Source organism: Hyperolius riggenbachi, chromosome 4 (genome assembly GCF_040937935.1).
Source record: "Hyperolius riggenbachi isolate aHypRig1 chromosome 4, aHypRig1.pri, whole genome shotgun sequence".
In the NCBI taxonomy this organism is placed as follows: Eukaryota; Metazoa; Chordata; class Amphibia; order Anura; family Hyperoliidae; genus Hyperolius; species Hyperolius riggenbachi.
Window position 1 is genome coordinate 498062746 of NC_090649.1, and position 20765 is coordinate 498083510.

The 20765-nt window shown below is 39.9% G+C and overlaps 1 protein-coding gene across 24 annotated transcripts in view; it reads right to left on the reverse strand.

Annotated features, from left to right (window-relative positions):
- LOC137504538 (neurexin-1) overlaps positions 1–20765 on the reverse strand; it is a 2090050-nt gene that overhangs the window by 839013 nt on the left and 1230272 nt on the right. For 11 of the 24 annotated variants that reach the window (XM_068233096.1, XM_068233090.1, XM_068233092.1 and 8 more), the window contains one exon: positions 2267–2293. The exons of the other annotated variants lie outside the window; for them this stretch is intronic. In XM_068233096.1, coding sequence (XP_068089197.1) covers positions 2267–2293 — 27 coding nt within the window. The remainder of the gene's footprint in view (positions 1–2266; positions 2294–20765) is intronic. 24 annotated transcript variants of the gene reach the window in all.

Sequence of the window (20765 nt, forward strand, 5' to 3'; positions counted from 1 at the left end):
GAGCTTCCGCTCAGAAGTCGAGGCAAGGTCCGGATCGTCGTAAATTACCGCCATAGCTTTAAAAAATTCCTCTACAGAGGTAAGAGCTTTGTCTCCGGCGGGCAGGCTATACGCCCAAGACTGGGAGTCGCCGGACAACAAAGTTTTAATAAACGTGACCCTCTGGGTCTCAGTACCCGAAGATTGGGGTCTCAACTCAAAATAGGACAACACCCTACTCCTAAAATTCCGGAAGTCAGATCTGTGGCCGGAAAAGCTTTCAGGTACAGGCATACGTATGTCAGAGCTAGGAGAGGATCGCACATGATCCACTGATGTCTGGAGGGTTTGTACAGACCCTGATAGGGCATCAATAAGAGTTATGTGAGTGCCCAGTACTTGATTGATGTTGTCCACCGAAGCGGCAAGTACACCCAGACAATCAGTGTTTGCGTCCATTTTGTATTTTGGTCTGGCGTTCTGTAACGATCGGTGGGCGCAGAGAGTATCTGATTACCGGTGATCTGCAGTATCACCGGAAATACAGATATATACCAGATTATAAGTGATCTGCAGTCTCACCGATAATCCGATATACAAACTAACCTCTGTTCACCTGAGTAGAGTGTAGTGTTTGGTGTAACAGTAACACTTAGAGGACAAGGCCTCAATGCAGCAAGGAGTACTGCACAGATTCCTTCCGCAGACCTGAGCTCTCCAAGACGGGAGGAGTCAGACTGACAGTAGGAAGGTATATCTGAAAGTGACCCTCAGGAGGAAGGATCGCTAACAGAGCGAGGAACCGCCTCTAACGGTAAGGTCGGTTCTCGAGGTCGGACAAGCCAGGTCGTACACACACGGACAGATAAAGTACAAGATCAGGAGGCAAAGGCGGAGTCAAAGTACAGGCAGGGTTCAGCAACGAGGTATCAGATATATCGGGGTACAAGATCAGAGTTCAGGAGGATAGTCAAAGCAGGCAAAAGTCATAACATATAATCACAATCAAACTAGTACTTTAGCTATCAACAGAATCTAGCTAAGTGTAGGATTACAGCTCCAGCTGGTCCCGGCACACTTGCGGATCTGACTACGGATCTGGGTGCTCCCACATATGTGATCGCACGCCAGACAAAGAGCAAGTGAACAACCAGCAGTATATATACTCTAGGACCTTTCCAGGACCTCCCTAATTGCTGGTCCAATGAGAGCAGTGGAATTTGTCAGCTGACCCAGCTGGTCAGCCGACACCCTTCTAACTGCTATTTAAACTCTGCCTCTGTGCTCGCGCGCGTGTAAGTCTGAATCCTGGTGGACTATCAGTCCCAGCCACACCAGTACTGTCATGCAATGTATCTAGTGCGGGGGCCGCCTCTGATGCGGATTCCGCCGTTACCAATGCGGATTCCGCCGCACTGCCCATGCGGCATGCGGCGTTTTTTCCGCGTTGTGACGCCATGCTGGACGCGGAAACAGCCGCCTCACCTCGAGAGACGGCGGCTTTTCCGCGTTTCCTCACACTTTTTTTCTTTGATGGGTGGAGCTTAGCTAAAAATGCAGCTAAAAATAATGCTTTGGTAAGAAAAACAAAGTTCTGATGCTGTGAAACTGTTAAAGAAACACCAAGCCTTTTCAGTTCTGCTGAGTAGATTTTTAGTCAGGAGGTTCACTTTAAAGACCACCTTAAGTAAAACAGACAGAGCCTGTCATGATTGTGCAAACAATTTTTTCCTTGTAATCACTATTAGAGAATAAGTTAAAAAAAAACATTGCTTTTGAACTTTTTACAAAATTATTTTTCTGATAATATTTATTAATAATCTGAGTAGACCTGAAAAAAAAAAAAAACAGATTCTTACTGGATGTTGGCAAGTATTGATTTGCATGCTCTTCCGATCTCATGTGTTTTCAGGGGAAAGAGGGAGGGGGAGGTTGTGCTTGTGTATTAATATTTTGGCATGCCCAACAGTGACATAAAAGGGACACACAACTCTTCTCTAGCTCTACAGACTCATAACTGCATCACCGTAGAAAAGAAGGAAGCTTGGAGGGGATGATCAAAGCAATTAGGCAGTCACTAAACACACATCATCAAGACTGAAAGCCCTTATGCAAAAGATATGCTAATTACAGCAGGTTCCTTTTCTTTGCTTTAGAATAAAAACAAGAAGAAGAAGAAAGGGAAGAGCTCATCATAGAAGAGACACGCTATTAATGCATCAACATTTTCAGGGCTGATTATGTGCATCGGGTTTCAGTCTTGGGTTAAACACACAGTGCAGTCTACCTTGCAAGTCAGCTTTCATCAATGCAACTTTTGAAGGCAAAACAATGGCAAAAAAAAGCAAAATATAATAAAAGAAATGTTAGTAAGCAATAGAAAAATGAAAGCAAGCACATATTAAAAGCAAGAGAAATAAACCTTTATAAAATGATAAGCAAGCTTTTAAAGGGGTTGTACAGGAAAAACATAAGAACTGTTTCAATTGGTGGCTAAAAAAAATTTTTGGGACATGAAGTTGAGACTTTTTTATATCAAAGTAACGTTAACAATGTCCATGACTTGTACTTGTACTTAAAGCCCCACGCCTGCTGAAAATATATTTCTAGATCTGTAAGAGCAGCTTAATTGTTGCTCTTTATAAGTTCTTTCATTAGCTGATGTCTATGAAATCCATTTAAAGGGAACCAGAGGCCCCAGAAATTTTTGTTATACATACCTGGGGCTTCCTCCAGCCCCATACGCATGGATCGCTCCCACGTCGCCGTCCTCCACTTCCTGTATCTGGCGGTACCGGGTCCCATAGTTTCGGCCAGTCGGCGGCAGCACACGACCAATCATCCACATCACAGGGGCTCCCGACATACCCTTACGTGTGCGGCTGCATAGTGCACAGCCGCAAGCGTACGGTTATGGAGGGAGCCCCTGTGCATGCGGATAATTGTCCGCGTCCGCCGGAAGTAAGGGGCCTGGTATCGGTGGATCCAGGAAGCGGAGGATGGTGGCGTGGGAGCGATGCAGGCTTATGGAGCTGGAGGAAGCCCCAGGTATGTATGAAATCTTATTTCTTTTTTCAACGCTGGCATCTCTGGTTCCCTTTAAAGGGTCTGTTGTACATTGGAAACTTTGAGCAATGTTATGATTGATTTTAACTAAGGCGATTGATTGGATGACAATAGAGAACATCACACATGTCTTTACAATGGCGCTGACATCCAGTGTATTTTTTCCTGAGGATCTCTTCTGGTGCATAGAAAGAAGAAGAGCTCAGAGACCCGGCGGACAGGTCTAATGTGGAATGAGAGTCCGACTTATGGCACTATGTAGACCACGTATCTCTGCCTGCCCAGCAGCAGCCCACATCAGTAACCATAGTCGCATTCTGAGCTCATCAACAGCTGCATCCAGCCCACATCAGCCATTGTGCACCTCCTACCCTTATTACCAGCTATATCCCATCCAAGTGTTCACTGGTCTAGCATAACATGTGCTGGGATCCTTGCCAGACTATTCACTACATACTAAAAGATCTGATAATCAAATAAACACAAATAATATAGTTCCTTGGTCATTTCTGATCTGTTGGCAGATGAATTAAATCCTGATCAATGGACAATGTGATTGCTTTGGACACATAGGCCCTTATTCAATTCACTCTTTCTCCAAACTTTTCTCCTAGGAGATAATTTCCATCTTATGTTCAAAATAACTTTTCTTTAGCACTCTTCAATTGAAAGAGTAAAAAAAAAAGGTATATGAAGAAAAATTGAGTATTTTTTTCTATTTTTGTTTCATTGCTTGCTGGTGGCATTATATTGATAAGATGTAAAATATTACTTAGGAGAAAACTTGAATTAGATCTGGCCCTCAGTTTGTCAATCTAGAGTGAATATTGCATTGTGTACAAATAAGTACCTAGTCAGGAACCCAGGCACTGGCAACAGACTGATAATGCTACAATCTTCAATATTCTCAGAGAAATTCAGTCTGTGCCTCTTGTAACTTTTTTGTGACTAAGTCAGCAGAACTTCTACAAAGCTTTTACTACTGCTGGTTACTGCCTTACACTGCGACACCATAAGCTCAAATGCAAGCCTTTGGTGTCACAATGACAGAATCAGCACATGCAGCAGTACCAGATCTGTTGTCCTAATCAATGGGATTGGCTTTAATTACGCTTTTTTTTTTTTTGCCTTGGAAAACCATAGTATATCATGCACACTGACTCCTAGACATGAGATGTCGTACACATAAATTGGTAATGCATTATATTTGCATTACTGATAATTAATTTGCATATATTCAGCAGTGATGCCCTGGGAGACATCTCAAGCTCACTCCAAACTGAATTATTGCAAATTCCTTCTGTTTTAAGAAAGCAAACTTTTGTTTTTCTTTGCATTTTAGTAAGGGGGCTTTTATGACCATTGTAGTCCCTTACACACTCCAATGAGTTCTGGGTCACCATGAGCTTGCTGGTTAGTCTGTACCTCTCGGTGTTACAAGCCCTACTCCATAGAGCCAAATTAATCTATGCCATGCACTGATGAGGAGCAAACAATCCAAAACAGTCTGTATGCATGTTGGATTATTATGGCTCTGTACAAATTAACATAACAAGCTGACACATCATTGCATTCCAGCGGTTCTGGAGGTGTGTTCAGCTTCTAACGGCAACAATGGTTAATTTGCATATATTCAGCAGTGATGCACTGGGAGACATCTCAAGCTCACTCCAACCTGAATTATTGCAAATTCTTTCTGATTTAAAAAAGCAAACTTTTGTTTTTCCATTACTGATAAGGGGGCATTTGTAGAGTTAAAGGGACACTGTCGGGGGGGGGGGGTCAGGGGAAAATGAGTTGAAGTTACCCGGGGCTTCTAATGGTCCCACGCAGGTATCCTGTGCCCGTGCAGCCACTCCCCAATGCTACAGGCCCCGCCTCACTTCTGGAATTTCAGACTTTAAAGTCTGAAAACCACTGCGCCTGCCTTGCCGTGTCCTCACTCCCGCTGATGGCACCAGGAGCGTACAGCACAGGCCCAGTATGGTCTGTGCCTGTGCCGTGTGCTCCTGGTGCCATCAGCGGGAGCGAGGACGCGGCAAGGCAGGCGCAGTGGTTTTCAGACTTTAAAGTCTGAAATTCCAGAAGTGAACCGGAGGCGGGGCTGGAGCATCGGTGAGTGGCTGTGCGGGCACAGGATGTCTGCGGGGGACAATTAGAAGACCCGGGTAAGTTCAACTCATTTTCCCCCGACCCCTACAGTATCCCTTTAATGCTGCATAAGTACATACAAAAATATTGTTGTTATAAAAAAGCTCTTGTGAAATCACTGTATGATCTGATAAACATAAAATCTGATGCTGGGAATACACGATACGTTTTTGCCGCTCGATTCTCCACTCGATTCTCTTATCTTCTGCTCGTTCTTCTTATCTTTTTCCATTCACTTCTTTTAAAAATCGAGTGGCAGAATGATTGAACGTGAGATCGAACATGTCCGAAATGATCTATCGTACCATCTATCTGCTGCAGAAACGCATCATGTATTCCCAGCATTAGGCACGACTGATACAATCTTAGAGAGAAGCCAAACACTCTTCCTGGTACAACCCCTTTAACAAAATAAACAAATGCAACACAATGCAAATCAGCGATGATAAAATAAAAGCCATAACTCTCAAAACAAGGCAAAAGGAGAAAGCCATAATCTGTGAGTATTTTACTGCAAATATAAAGGTTAATCGAGCTGATGATACACAATGAAGAGAAATTAAAATGTTTTTTTTCCCCCTTATTTTCTTGATTGGAAATGAGTGCATTAGAGGACTGAATGCTTGGATGCACCCCGGCTAGATAGTGTGTTATCCACGCTCCTTACCATAGATTACCCCACTCCAATTTCCACTTACAGTGACTGCTTCAATTAAGACCATAACCCTTATTAATGTCGTGACTGACCTTTTCAATCAATTAGGAAAGGAACACATCCTTACGTCTCTTATAATGAACTTTCCAAAAGGAAGACTTTATATGTGTATTTATTTATATTGGAGAGGAGAGGAGATACAAGGAATACAACTTTTAAGAGATGGAAAGTATTTGATTTTTATTATCTAGACATGCTAAATATTTATGGTCTAGACATGTCATTTGTCCACGCCATAAGTGGTGTCATATCGAATTGCAGGAAAATGCCTTTATAAAGTACATTCCTTTAGAATTAAAGCATAAAGAGAGTGGAGCCTATGAAGAGTATAAAATGTTGTTCGGAGGACACTTACCTCCTAGAACTACGGACATAAAAGTCAGGAAGAAGATAAAAGCTTCTGCAGCATGATATCATTGCAGGAATTCAAACTTTTTTATATTGAAGGGCCTCTATTGTTGTACTAATTTTTTTTTAACCAGGGGCATAATTATGGAAAGAGCAGCCATTGCAACCACATAGGGGCCCAGAGCTGTGGGGGGGCCCCAAATACTTACCTTTATGTAAAATGTAAATCCGTCCTCTGGGTCATTGGTTATTGTAGCTACACTTTTTATAGGTGTAGAATCATGATGGCCAGAATTGTCATGTGACCTTCAGCAGATGGGTCCCAAGGCTGTGTGGGTGGCCATAGGGAGATGAGGAAAGGGATGTGAATTCTGGGTGTGGGCCTCATAAAAGGTTTTATGTAGACAGTTACACCCCTTTTTGTGACCTGCAGCATCTTTAAAGGAACACTATGGCAAAGAATTGTAAAATTTAAAATATGTGCAACCATAGAAAAATAAGAAGTACTTTTTTTTCCAGAGTAAAATGAGCCACAAATTACTTTTCTCCCATGTAGCTGTCACTTACAGTAGGTAGTAAAAATCTGACAGAAGTGACAGGTTTTGGACTAGTCCATCTCTTCATAGGGGATTCTCAGCATGGCCTTTATTCTTTATAAAGATATTCCCTAAAAATGATTTAAACAATGATGCTGGCCAGCTTCCCTGCTCCCTACACAGTTTTTTGGCAGTTGTACAGAGCAACTGCTATTCACTAAGTGCTTTTGAATAGAACTAAATCCCTGATAATCCCCCATGAAGAGATGGACTAGTCTAAAACGTGTCACTTCTGTCAGATGTCTACTACCTACTGTAAGTGACAGCAACATAGGAGAAAAGTAATCTATGGCTCATTTTACTCTGGAGAAAAATGTACTTCGTATGTGTCTATGTTTGCACATATTTTAAATTTCAACATTTTTCACCATAGTGCCCCTTTAAGCCCAACCCAGACATCTGCAATGGCAGAATTCTTTGCAGAGAGGGATCAAAATGTCTTTTATTAATTTCCACTTAAAGAGGAACTTCAGCCTAAACAAACATACTGTCATTAAGTTACATTAGTTATGTTAATTAAAATAGATAGGTAATATAATCTCTTACCAATCCTGTTTTAAAAGGACAGGCAAATGTTTGTGATTTCATGGGGGCAGCCATCTTTTTGGTTGAAAGGAGGTGAGAGGGAGCATGAGACACAGTTCCAACTGTCCTGTGTCCTGATCACCCCTCCCAGTTGGTAGGCAACTAGAACACCATCAGAAATACCATCATGATTTGCATAGAATCAGGGTAAAAATGCCCGGGCAGTTTTCTTTGATGGGGCAGAGCTTAGCTTCTGTGCAGCTAAAAATGTGGCTTGGGTAAGAAAAACAAAGTCTGATGCTGTGAAACTGTTAAAGAAACACCACACCTTTTCAGGGCTTCTGAGTAGATTTTTAGTCTGGAAGTTCACTTTAAGCTTATCTAGTGCTTAGCTAAAAGCTAACAACAAAAACTATATAAGTAGCCTAGTAATTCTGTTTTATTTAGTAAACTAGGACAGGGTTTTCCAACGTTCCAAGAGTTTCTTCATGCATCCAGTTTCTGTGTTTCAGTTTCTTATATGGCTCTTGCAAATGCTCCTCACAGGCCCCTTGTCGCCTCTACAGCATAACCTGATGCTTCTTGGTCACACCCACATGTACTGAAGCCCTATTGCTTGCTGGAAAGGGTGTAGCTTTGGAGAGGCCATCTTCTGTGTACTCTGTGGCATTGTACTTGGATTACCCTGGAGGGCAGCGACAGGCTGCCCATGACGCCAGGTCATCCTCACCAGTTTGCCTCAGGCAGTAAAAAGTCTCGGATTGGCCCTACTAGAGGGATCTAATGTGCTACTGCAAAAGTTCAAGAAAAAGGGTACCTCTGGAGGGGGAAACCTCTGGAAGGGGGGAGGGGCTAGTGACAGTCTGTACATATGTAGAAATATACTCTACACACACCTATCACAACAATTAAAAGCCACCAGAGAAATAAACACTCTCACTTCTAAAGGATTGGATACTGGAGTGTCCTCTCTGCTCCTGGAAGGGCAACATAGCTGATGCAGTAAATGAGTAGAAGAAAACCATTGAGGTACCACTACCAGTGATATGGAAAATATTTACTCCAGAAAAGTAATAGTCACCAGTAAAGAGAAACTGACAAATTGATAAATGTTTGAAAATGCTGTGCTGGGTATTTTAAAACCAATCACCACTTTGCCTTAACCCGTTTCATGGTCAATGTTCACTCTCCAGTATAAATCTCTCATACATCCCTGGTGTCTGGATCATGTTCTTCTGTTTATCAGCTTCAGCAGATACCAAGCACCTTTCACAGCTACAAGGAGCCTTTTGGGTAAGTGCTCTTCATAAACACACTCATGCTTTAAACCACCAGACAGAGATAAAACTAAAAACCTAATGGAAATGCAAGGTGGGAGTCGGGAAGTGTGCCAGCAATTTAAAGGGAGCAAAACTTGTGTAAATAGCGTGAGGTGTAGCTGCCTTGATACACCATTAGTATCTAAGTACACCCATTCCCCTTGTCACTGCAAGTAAGGAAGAAGCCAATTAGCCTCCCTTCCTTTAAAACGGAGACATACGTGGCCTGACATCTGTACCAGACATTGGCCTCAATTCACTAAGATCATGCTGGAGATAATAAGGCAAGAGAAAACTTACCTCCACACAGTGAGAGAGTAATCTTATCTCTTCATTCCTTACGTTACCTCTTCTGTAGTTAATTTACCTCCTCTGTAGTTAATTTACCTCCTCTGTAGTTATTTTCACACGCAGTTAATTAACAGCCTGTCTAACTCTGGAGTTATTTTAAGGATTGGAGAGTTAACTTAAAGACAGAAGAGTTAACTTTAGGCTTGCCTGAGGTAAAATGTTGCCTGAATACTACATGCCTTATCACCATGGTAACAACTCTAGAAGAGTTATTAAAGACAGGAGATAAGCTTAGTGAATTGAGGCCTTTGTCTTTAAGGCATTGTTCCTATAAGTAACTAAACCTGGCCAGTATTAGAAGATGCTGTTAATAGACAAGACACAGGTTATGTACTGGGGAAATTATTGCTTACAGTAGAATATAAGTTATTATACAAATATTCTACTATACCTCTGTGCAACCTAATTCTCACATAAACCCTCCCTTATCTAGGTCTAATACTAACCTCCCCCACCTACTCCTAACACTAACATTCCCCTATATAGGCCTAACACTAACCTCCCCCCACCCAACACTAACACTAACCTACACCTACGTATGCCTAACACTAACCTCCCCCACCTACTCCAAACACTAACATTCCCCTATATAGGCCTAACACTAACCTCCCCCCACCCAACACTAACCTACACTTACAACATATGCCTAACACTAACCTCCCCTCACCTACTCCTAACAGTAACCTCTGCCCTGTATATGCCTAAAACTAATCTGATAACCCGGCGGCACTAACTAACTAACACCCCTTACCTACTCCTAACACTAACTTCACTGGCTTTATAAAGAATAAAGGCCATGCTGAGCATCCCCCATGAAGAGATGGACTAGTCCAAAACATGTCAGTTCTGTCCAAAGTGACAGCAACATATGAGAAAAGTAATATATGGCTCATTTTACTCTGGAAGAAACATACTCCATATTTGTGTGTGTTTACATTTATTATAAATTTTAAATTGTTTTGAGATAGTGGTCCTTAAAAGGAAACCTTAGCAATATTTATTATTCAAAAAGGACTCCCAATGTGTGTATGGGGAGTTGTGCATATGCTTCGTGCACCTCCCATGTCTGGGCATCTCCCTCAGTTCTCCAGTATTGATCCACGCTCCGTCCTTCCTGATAGACGTGGTTGGTGTCCTCCTAACTGGACATACTGTGCTGCACTACCCGGTGATGTAAGTGCATTTGCATGGTCACAAGGTGTCCAAGCGGACATACTGTGCATGCACAGCGTAGTATTTCCAGATCAGAGGACACCGACCACGCCAACCAGGAAGGACAGAGCATAGGTCAGTACTGGAGAACAGAGGGAGATACTGGGGTACGGGAGGTGCAGTAATCATCTGCACAACTCCCCACACACATACATTAGGACTCCTTTTTAAAAAAAATAATTCCTGCTAAGGTATCCTTTAAGCCTCTAGAGGGGCTAATAAACTTTTCTTTGGCAGGAAAAACTTCTGGAGATGCAGGGAGTAAGTGTGGGTGTGGAGCAATACACCAGTAGCTACAGAAACAATATGAAAGAGAAGAATATCCCAACCGAATCCATCACCATCAGCGGAAGCACTTTGGTCACACGACTGGCAAGTTAATTTGGAATTTGTCTACTTTGTTGGGCTGTTTTAAATGAGCTTCCTATAAAACGCACATCACTGTCAGCGCTGGAATTTACAGCGCGTATCCGAAATGGAAACCTGTAACAACATTTACACAGTTCTCCAGATCTGTTATCCACTTGATTCTGAAAGTCTTTTAATAGATTCCTGTGTAGGAAGTGTTAATGTGTGGGTGAATGTGTTTTCATTGCACAAAAAGGCACATTACATCCTTCAAACTTGCACAGAGCATAATGATGAATGTAACCAAATTAGCTGATCCAAAAACATTTACGTCGCTGGCAGAAGAGGAGCCGGAGCGAGCTGTTTCCTCTCAGCGCTGCGTTTAACCCTGTATTAGAGGAATACAACTGCTGTGAATTTCTCCTTCTATTACATAAATTGTTTTCTGAAACCTCAGATAATAAGTTCGGTTATAACAATTCAAGTCAGAATATTCTATGTCTTTGTTTGAATTGATCTGGCCTATAGTAAAGAAAACCTGACACTCCCTTCTCCAAAGCATGACAATGTCTACTTGCTTCTAGAGATGGTCAATTTATTCTTCGAAAGAGAGAATTCACAACCAATCAAGATCAATTTGATTAGTGGAATGATTTTTAAGGTTCCGAATAATTGATCATGATCATGTGATCATGTCTCTCTTGCTTCTTGTTTTGTGTTATTCAGAATCACATGATCATGGTCAGCCACCATGTGATCATGCGTTACTTCTGCTTCATATTTATCTTACCCAGGATCACATGATCATGGTCAGCCACCATGTGATCATGCGTTACTTCTGCTTCATATTTATCTTACCCAGGATCACATGATCATGGTCAGGCATCGTGTGATCATGTGTTACTTCTGCTTATGTTTTTATCTTACACAGGATCACATGATTGTGGTCAGCCATACTGTGTTATGCCTGCTTCATGTTTTATCTGACATGGGATCACATGATCACATGATCAGCCATACTGTGCTACTTCTGCTTCTTGTTTTATCTTGCACAGGATCACATGATCATGATTATCCATCCAAAAAAAAGCTTGCAATTCAGTCACCTGATCAAGCGGATCTAATGTTTCTGCATGAGTTCTCCTTTTAGGAGTAATCACATTCAAGAAATTGATCTATTAACATATAAAATAGATTAGCTTATTTTTGTAATATCCAAGGCCAGTGCAGGCACTGCAATTGGTTCATGGAACCCTTGTTCCCTTTCCCCAATCGCTGACATGGAAATGTGCACAAACCCACCGTTGTGAGGCCTGGAACACACTACAAATCATAATTCACTAGCGCAATCGCTAGCATTTTTAACTAGTGTATTTCATGAGCATTTTCCAGCTCTTTTGGAAGCGATTTTGAAAAGTGTAAGGTGTTTGCCAGCGATTGTGTAGCGATTTGCGATTAGAGACTTTAATTCTGATTGGTCATATTTCAATGCATCATCATTTTATTTACAGTCTGCAATTGATTTATAAGCGATTTGCCAGCGCTTCAATGCATTACATAGAAGCGCAGATGATACCAAAATGCTGCATGTCCTGCGATTACGATTTTGCTAATCGCAATCGTTACTGTGGAATTTGTTACACTTAGTTACATTGGCAGAGCATTTAGGGAAAGCGCTAGCAATTTAAACGCTCCCTAAATGCTCAAAAAATCACTGTAGTGGGCTCCAGCCCTAATGCTGGACTCATATACGCATCAAGTTAGACTTGAGCGGTGCCTATCTGAATGACTAATTATAGTCATCCAAATAGACTAAAGTGGTTAATGGTTTAATTTTTGTGTGAACAATCAACAGATTTGATTATTCAATATGATTAAATAAAAAAAAAAATCAAGGTTTCAATTTGGGCAAAGAAATGGTAAAAAAAAATTATAACCACATATGAATCGATTTTTGCATCTGCAATTCCGATCGAATAATTTAAATTTTACAATCATAAGGAAACAATCATGACCATCATGACTACCATTAATGGGCATCGTAATATGTATCTGTCCATTCCTCTACCTTAAATAGATGCTTTTGATTACATATTTAAAAACCTTACTGATATTATCTTGTAAAACTTAGGCATTTTTAAAGATAATCTGTACTGTAAAAGTCTTACAATAAAAAGCATACCATTCTATTCATTATGTTCTTCTGGGCCTCTCTGTGCTGTTTCTTCCACTCCCTGCTGCAATCCTGGCTTGTATTTGCCAGTTTTATGCAGTGTTTACAAACAAAAGACATAGAAAGTGATAGGCTGAGAGTAGCTCAGTGTGTGAGTCATACAGAGTGTGCAGGGGGTCTGGAGAGGGTGTGTATAGCTTCTATCCAATCCCAAGCAGCACAGCACATTCCAGCCTGACTGCCTCAGCCCGACAGAGCTGACAGAGGAGAGAAGATTAGATCGTATAACAGAGATAATACAGCCACTGTGCAACTAGAAAAAGCTGCAGTAATCCAGACCACATTGGAACAGGTATAGTTACTTATAGGATAGAAGAAATAAGGCTCAAAATTTTGTTACAGAGTCTCTTTAAATCTCATTTAGGTGCTGCTGTAAAAATCTTAAACACAGCGTTCCAGGAGTGCCATACAGAGATGGCTTTGAAGTGTTCTTGCAGGTTTTTTTTTCCTGAATATGTCTGTCTGACAGGGACATAAGAGCTTAAGCTCCTCTCTCTACAGACACGCACTGCCTTCTTTGATAGCTCTATATTCGGAAATAAGAATTGCACATACGTTTATTTTTATCTCGTGAGCAGAGATCAGTAGGGGCAATGGGAATCCACTCAGGTATAAAATCTATAGATTTAGGGTCATCACAAAGATTAGGTCCATTCTTTGGAGTCTTAGCCTTTAGTTACAATAAAAAATAGAGATTTATAATACAATTTCACTCTGGGTTTCAGAATTTATAGGGTGTTTTTGTTTGTTTCTTATGTACCGACCTAGGATGAATACAGATGGAGGATAAATGAAAAAAAAAGTGTATTAAGCACTGGCTGGGCGTTGTGCCGCTACAAAGAGCAAAGAGAAAGCCTTTTAAAGGGGAACTGAAGTGAGAGGTATATGGAGGCTGCCATGTTTATTTCTTTTTAAGCAATACCAGTTGCCTGGCAGCCCTGCTGATCCTCTGCTTCTAATACTAGTAGCCATAGCACCTGAACAAGCATGCAGCAGATCAGGTGTTTCAGACTTTAACCACTTAAGCCCGAAGGGTTGAAATTTTTTTACATCCGAGCAACTTTCACCCCCCATTCATTTGCCAATAACTTTATCACTACTCATCACAATTAATTGATCTATATCTTGTTTTTTCCGCCACCAATTAGGCTTTCTGTGGGTGGTATATTTTGCTAAGAGCCACTTTACTGTAAATGCATTTTAACAGGAAGAATAAGAAAAAAATGGAAAAAATTAATTATTTCTCAGTTTTCAGCCATTATAGTTTTAAAATAATACATGCCTCCATAATTAAAACTCACGTATTGTATTTGCCCATATGCCCCGGGTATTTCACCGTTAAAACTATGTCCCTATCACAATGTATGGCGACAATATTTTATTTGGAAATAAAGGTGCATTTTTTCCATTTTGCGTCCATCACTGTTTAGAAGCCCATAATTTATTAAATCATATTGATATACTCCTTTGACGTGCATATTTAAAAAGTTCAGACCCTTAGGTAACTATTTATGTTTTTTTTTTTTATTATTGTAATTTTTTTTTTTTATTTAAACTTGTATGTGGGTATTTTTTGGTGTGGGAGGTAAACAGGGTTTTTTTTTAATATATTTATATGTTTATTTTTAAAACTTTTTTGTTTAGGTGTAATTTGCTATTTGGCCACAAGATGGCCAGAATCAAAAAGTCCTGGGAGCGATCGATCTCGCTCCCAGGCAGAAGAAAGGAGACCAGAGCTCAGAAAAGCCGCAGCATCTGAAGAGACGCTGTCGGCTTTTCTCCGGGGGGGGGGGGTCCGATCAGCGAAAGGGATTTATAATCCCTTTCACTGATCGGTGGGCTAGTGGCCAGCAGCGGGGGTGCGCACGGGGGGGGCCCGCGGGAGCACGCGCCGACCCGCGGGAGTGCGCGCAGCCCAACTGGACGAGAAATCTCGTCCAGTTGGGCTTAAGTGGTTAAAGTCAGATCTGACAAGACTAGCTGCATGCTTGTTTCTGGTGTTATTCAGATACTACTGCAGAGAAATAGTCCAGCAGGGCTGCCAGGCAACTGGTATTGATTAAAAAGAAATAAATATGGCAGCCTCCATATACCTCTTACTTCAGTTCCCCTTTAACATATCTTGAATATTTTACATGCCTATATATATATATATATATATACATATATATATATATATATATATATATATATATATATATATATATATATATATATATATATTATTTTTTGGGGGGTGGGGGTGGGGTACTTTGTCTGAGTATATTATGTAGTGCTCTTTTCCTTAATTAAAATATGCAGTGAATGGCATATGAAGATTACCATCATTATAACGGCAATACTTGGAACAATTATCATTATGTAGTTAGCAAAGTCCAATTTGAGTAGGAATATCTGCATATGTTTTCTGGGTCAGTGAAGAGGCCCAAAACTACAGCCAAACAAGAGTCAGCTATAAGAGTATCTAGTGGGAAGGAACTTCCATTTCCCAAGTTTCCGATCAGAAATCAGCTTTTCACAGTAAGAATTAGTATGGGGGAATTGGAAATCTGTGGAAAGACCTAATTTCCAAGAGCCTAAATATTAAGCCAATTAGGAGACTTCAAAGTATTGGACTAATCAGAGAAAGTAGAGTTTTTCAGCAGAAATAGGATTACCATAGTAATTTTAGGCCAATCAAAAGACTTTGGAAATATTAGTCCAATCACAGAATAGTGATGGTGATCTGCCAAAAATAGCGATTCCACTTTTTTTAAAGCTTACAATTAACTAACTTTATTGACAAAAAATTAATTTTCTGTGGAAATCGGGAATAAAAACTCCCCAGAATCTGCATTTTCAACCCTTAGTGCCTTGTATTGATATAAAACATTGGGGTGCTGTACATGGAAGACAAATGGCTTACAGGGGTAAAGCACTGTTCAGGCAATAATGCAGCCTGACTCAAGATTTTTAATTAGTAAATCTTTATTGGGGAATACCTTCATTGCAAAGTAGAGAATAAACATGTGGGGATAATTTCATCAAAGTAAATAAAAGAGGCCTACGTACTAGTTTCTGCTAAGTCCCTGGCAGGATTCTGGCAGTTTAGGTTTTAAAGGCCACTTTTACCAGTTCCCAAAAAACATTTTAACCTCCCTGGCAATTTCACAAGCTTTTAGACCCTATAAAAAAAGAAAAACATACCACAGAGAGATCTACAGCAACTCCTGCATTTAACTATTACCGCTCTGAGCTGTGGATTTCTGGCCCAAGCCTGACTCAGGATTACTGCTACGTAAGTTAATACTCTCAACAAGTAATCAGTCCACCATGAACCCTTTTTTGCTACTAATTCCTCAAGTAGTGTTTCATTCCTAATTGAGGTAAGTCCATCTGTTTATCAAACGTATCAATCATTTTAAATAATATTTATCTATGTTATGTACTTTACACATTTATTGAACTAGTTTCCCCAGGTTAACTATATAAATGATTGCAAACGTGCCGGTCCATTAATTTCAGAATAATTTAAATCTCTGTCATTTATGCCTGGAAAACCCTAAACACCTTTGGGGTTTGGTATGTTCTTAACAAATGTGATTGATGCTAATTAGATTACATATATCTGCACGGGACTGAAAAACAAACAAAGTTTCAGACTCCAGTCACCCTTGCCAATTAAAACTTAAACACCTCCAGGGAAAGATTTGTGGAATCGGCTAAATGACAGGGATATCTCTGTGGAATTAAAGACTGTGCTAAAAAGGCAAGTAAAACTGAGGCTAGTGATAAAGATTAGTATCAAAATGAAAGTCAAGGGAACGGGTGGAAAGAGAGAAAAAGAACTTTGATGGAATTCAATCAAAATACGGTGTAGTCCCCATTTGATCTAAGGAAAAGTCATTATTGAACTTGACAAATGGAGTCTGCACTTTAAAGAAAATTGACGGGTGAGGTTCTAATCTAGCACAAAATCCAATTAACGTGTGGCATTGTACAAGGTGGCAATATGTTCCCCTTTTTCTAATCTTTGCTAAATGGAAAAGTGGAACAAACATGACACCACAAACCAAAGCTTCTGGCTATCTTATGGTCAGACTGGAGAAAAAAAAAATCAATCGCAAATCACGCAAAGGGTGGACTTCTCAATTTATTTCTGTTATTTAATCATATTGATTGGTAATATTGGCCACTGGACCATGAAACATGTAAGCAGCTTACTCATGAACTCCAGGAAGATAATATAATGTATTAAATGTCAGCGGGAATAAATCTTTAAATTGCTCATTGGAGTCATTGCCTTCTATTATCGATGATGTGAATTTTGATTAAGGTCAAGTAAACACATAATTGTCCTGGGAAATCTGCGCTGGTAGAGCAAAGACATGGGGATGTCAGCTGTCAGTTCTTCTTCCTATGCATGTGGACTTCTTTAATAAACGATTGAGAATTTGTTTCAATAAAAATACATGAAATGAGTTCTGTTTTAAGCAAATAACAGAAATAAAGGTGGGATTGGTGTTTAACCACTTCACATCCAGACCTTGTTTTCCCCCTTATGGACCAGGGCAGTTTTGATATTTTAGCAGTGTCCCTATTTAATCAGCAATAACTGCATCCCTATGTATGACATGTAAATGAAAAACATATATATATATTTTTCAAGACAAACTTTGCTTACATTGTATGGCACTTTTTCCCTTAAACAATTTTGTTTTCTATGCATTTTAATGGGAAAAAGAGGGGGGGGGGGGGGGTTAAAAAAACAATTGTTTTCAGTTTTAATTTAAAATTTAAAAATAAAAATTCTACTGTAGGAAAAAAAACACACATTTTGTTTGGCTATTTCTACCGTTTATCACAAAACTTTATTTATGTTCCTGTCACAATTTACGGTGACAATATTTGAGTCTGAAAAAATGCTACAGTGTGTATTTTTCAATGAACTGAGAAAATAAAAAAGTATTTTTAATGGTAAAAATCAATCAGGGCTCAGGGAACATATATTTCCTTTCACCAATTAGTGCTACATCAGAGGTGTACACAGGAGCAATACCAATCGCTCACAGCTGTGCCTCAGCTACAAGATGTATATCTACGTCCTCGTGACTTAGTTGAAGTCACAAAGGACATAAATATACTGTAGTGGTAGATAAAGTGGTTTAAGAAAACTATCAATAGCTTCCTTATTTTAAAACAGTACATGTTGTTCTTTACCCCTCAATAGTATGGGCCTCAGAAAAAATTGGCTTCTAAAAGTCTAACTGCTTTTAGTGCACCTGCCACCACATAGTACAAACTAATTAATAATTAGAGAGAAACAAATACCAGAAATTTAATGTTTCCCTGTTTTGCTCTCTTTTTTATTAAGAAGGTGTATAGAATAGAGGATATTTCACCATCAATATATTGAATGCTCTCGTTTACTTGTTTCAAGTTATTTTCCATCAGGCTGTTGCCAGACGTCATGTTTCCTAGAAAGATAATTCTGAGAACAGAAACACACAACAAGGAGTTCTAGTATGCTGTATGTAAAGAGCAAAAGAGGGTATTTACTTTCTTACTCCTAAACCAGTATGAACCCAAGACATATGGATCACCCATCCCCAACAGATACACCTTTTACAAACTCTAGATTATTTTTGTTCATCATTAAAACTTTAACACAAGTTACATTTTTTAGAATATATTTGCTTGGGCCGTACATTACTAATGCTCTGTCATATTCCCCAAATATGTATAATAAAACTACTTTAAAGGGGCCCTATGGTGAAAAATTGTAAAATTTAAAATATCTGCAAACATAAACAAATAAGAAGTACTGTATATACCCACGTATAAGCCTAATTTCAGCATAAAAAATGTGCTGAAAAGTCACCCCTCGGCTTATATGCGAGTCGGTGGAGCCAAACAGGTGGTGGAGCAGGTTTTGCTAATGGCAGCATAAGGATTGTGCACTAGTGATCCTGCTCTTACCAGCTTGCCTCTGCTGACTGTGTCCGTGCCCTCCATCTGTTGCATCATAGAGTGCTCAGTGCGCTGCTCAAGACTACCTGTGTCCCTGGGTTTGTGGAGTGTGCAAGCAACATGTTATCAGTGCAATGATCAGGGATGCTTCCTGTGTGGCAATTGCTGTGTCTCATATCTATGATGCCATCTAGTGGCTTCTTGAGACACAGCTGTATGATCCTGTGGCAAATCTGGCTATGAGGGAGGGGGGATTGGCCTGTACCGGAGGAACATCTAGCTACTGTGGAGGGGGCTATATTTGGGAGGGGGTTTATATGCGAGTCAATCACTTTTTCCTGGTTTCTGAGGGAAAAGTGGTTACTTAGGCTTATACACGGGTCAGCTTATATGCAAGTATATACGGTATGTTTTTTCCCCAGAATGAAATGAGCCATAAATTCCTTTTCTCCTATTTTGCTGTCACTTACAGTAGGTAGTAGAAATCTGACAGAAACAACAGGTTTTGGACTAGTCCATCTCTTCATGGGGGATTTTTTAGGGATTTATTTATATTCAAAAGCACTTAGTGAATGGCAGTTGCTCTGTCCAACTGCCAAAAAACTGTGTAGCGAGCAGGGAGCTGGCCAGTATCATTGTTTAAATCCTTTTTAGACAATATCTTTATAAAGAATAAAAGCCTTGCTGATAATTCCGTATGAAGAGATGGACTAGTCCAAAACCTGTCGCTTTTGTCATTTCTACTACCTACAATAAGTGACAGCAACATAGGAGAAAAGTAATTTATGGCTCATTTTACTCTAGAAAAAACATACTTCTTATTTGTCTATGTTTGCAAATATTTTAAATTTTTCAATTTGTCGCCATAGTGTGTTGGCGCTTTATAAATACAAGAATAATAATAGTGCCCCTTTAAACTTGGATTACCATCTCAGAAAGTTGTTGTGATGCCTAAGATGGTGGAAAATTGATTAGGTTAGCTTAAGCCCTTATCTAGTGGGACAGTGAGACAAAAATATACCACAGCTTCTAGAAGCCGGTGGAAATAAATCAGAGATGGTTTAATTTTTTCACATTTTACAAACTGACATTTTGTAAAAGTGGGAAAAGTACCCATAAACAGCATACGTGTCTAATTAGGTAAAAATCCCAAAATAACTTTTTTTTTTATTCAACTGACCTGTTAAGGTATTCTTTAATTATAAATGTAATATGGTCTGGATTTAGTAAAAAAATAAATAAAAAAAACAGTTTTATGTTTTTTTGTTTAGTCACAACTAAACTAAATTGTAACTCCTGATTAGTTATCATAGTGGTTACTACACAGTGAAAGCTGTTCTTTTTGAGAGAATTAGATTGCCCAATGTATATTGCAAATAAAGTCATTCTATCTCTGGACAACATGGATCGATGGAAGAGACTGCTATGTAAATGGCATGGTAACAAGCCCGGGCTCCAGAAATGGATTGGATCATTTACAGTATAAATGTGTAAGCTGGGAAATGTTACCGATAACATTATTCACTAAAGCATGGTCAAAGTAGGTAGGAGCTATTCCTTCTTCTACATCTGATCAAACCGGTTACAAAACCATAGATACCGAAGCTTAATAACTAAGGCATACTGTGGATTAGACTTCCAATGTAGTCCGTACAAAAACATATATGCAACTCCAAAAGTTCAAAAAATCCAGAAACTCATGTCAATGGTGTACATGGTGTCATGCGCCAGGGCTTTTCAGAGCAGGATGAGATGAGTGATGGGTCAGGGTGTGTGTGCGTGTTAAATACTATTCCCCCTCCAAGTCTTGGCAACTGGGGTCCGGCAAATGCCAGAGCCCTGAATTACCCTCTGTGTGGGGCACGGACTATAGCATTGCTGTTTGGGCCACGCCAAGCTTCGGCATTTCACAACTCGAGACAGGCACCATAAAGTCCTGCTTCGTGTCAAAGTGCTCTTACACTTAAATGGAG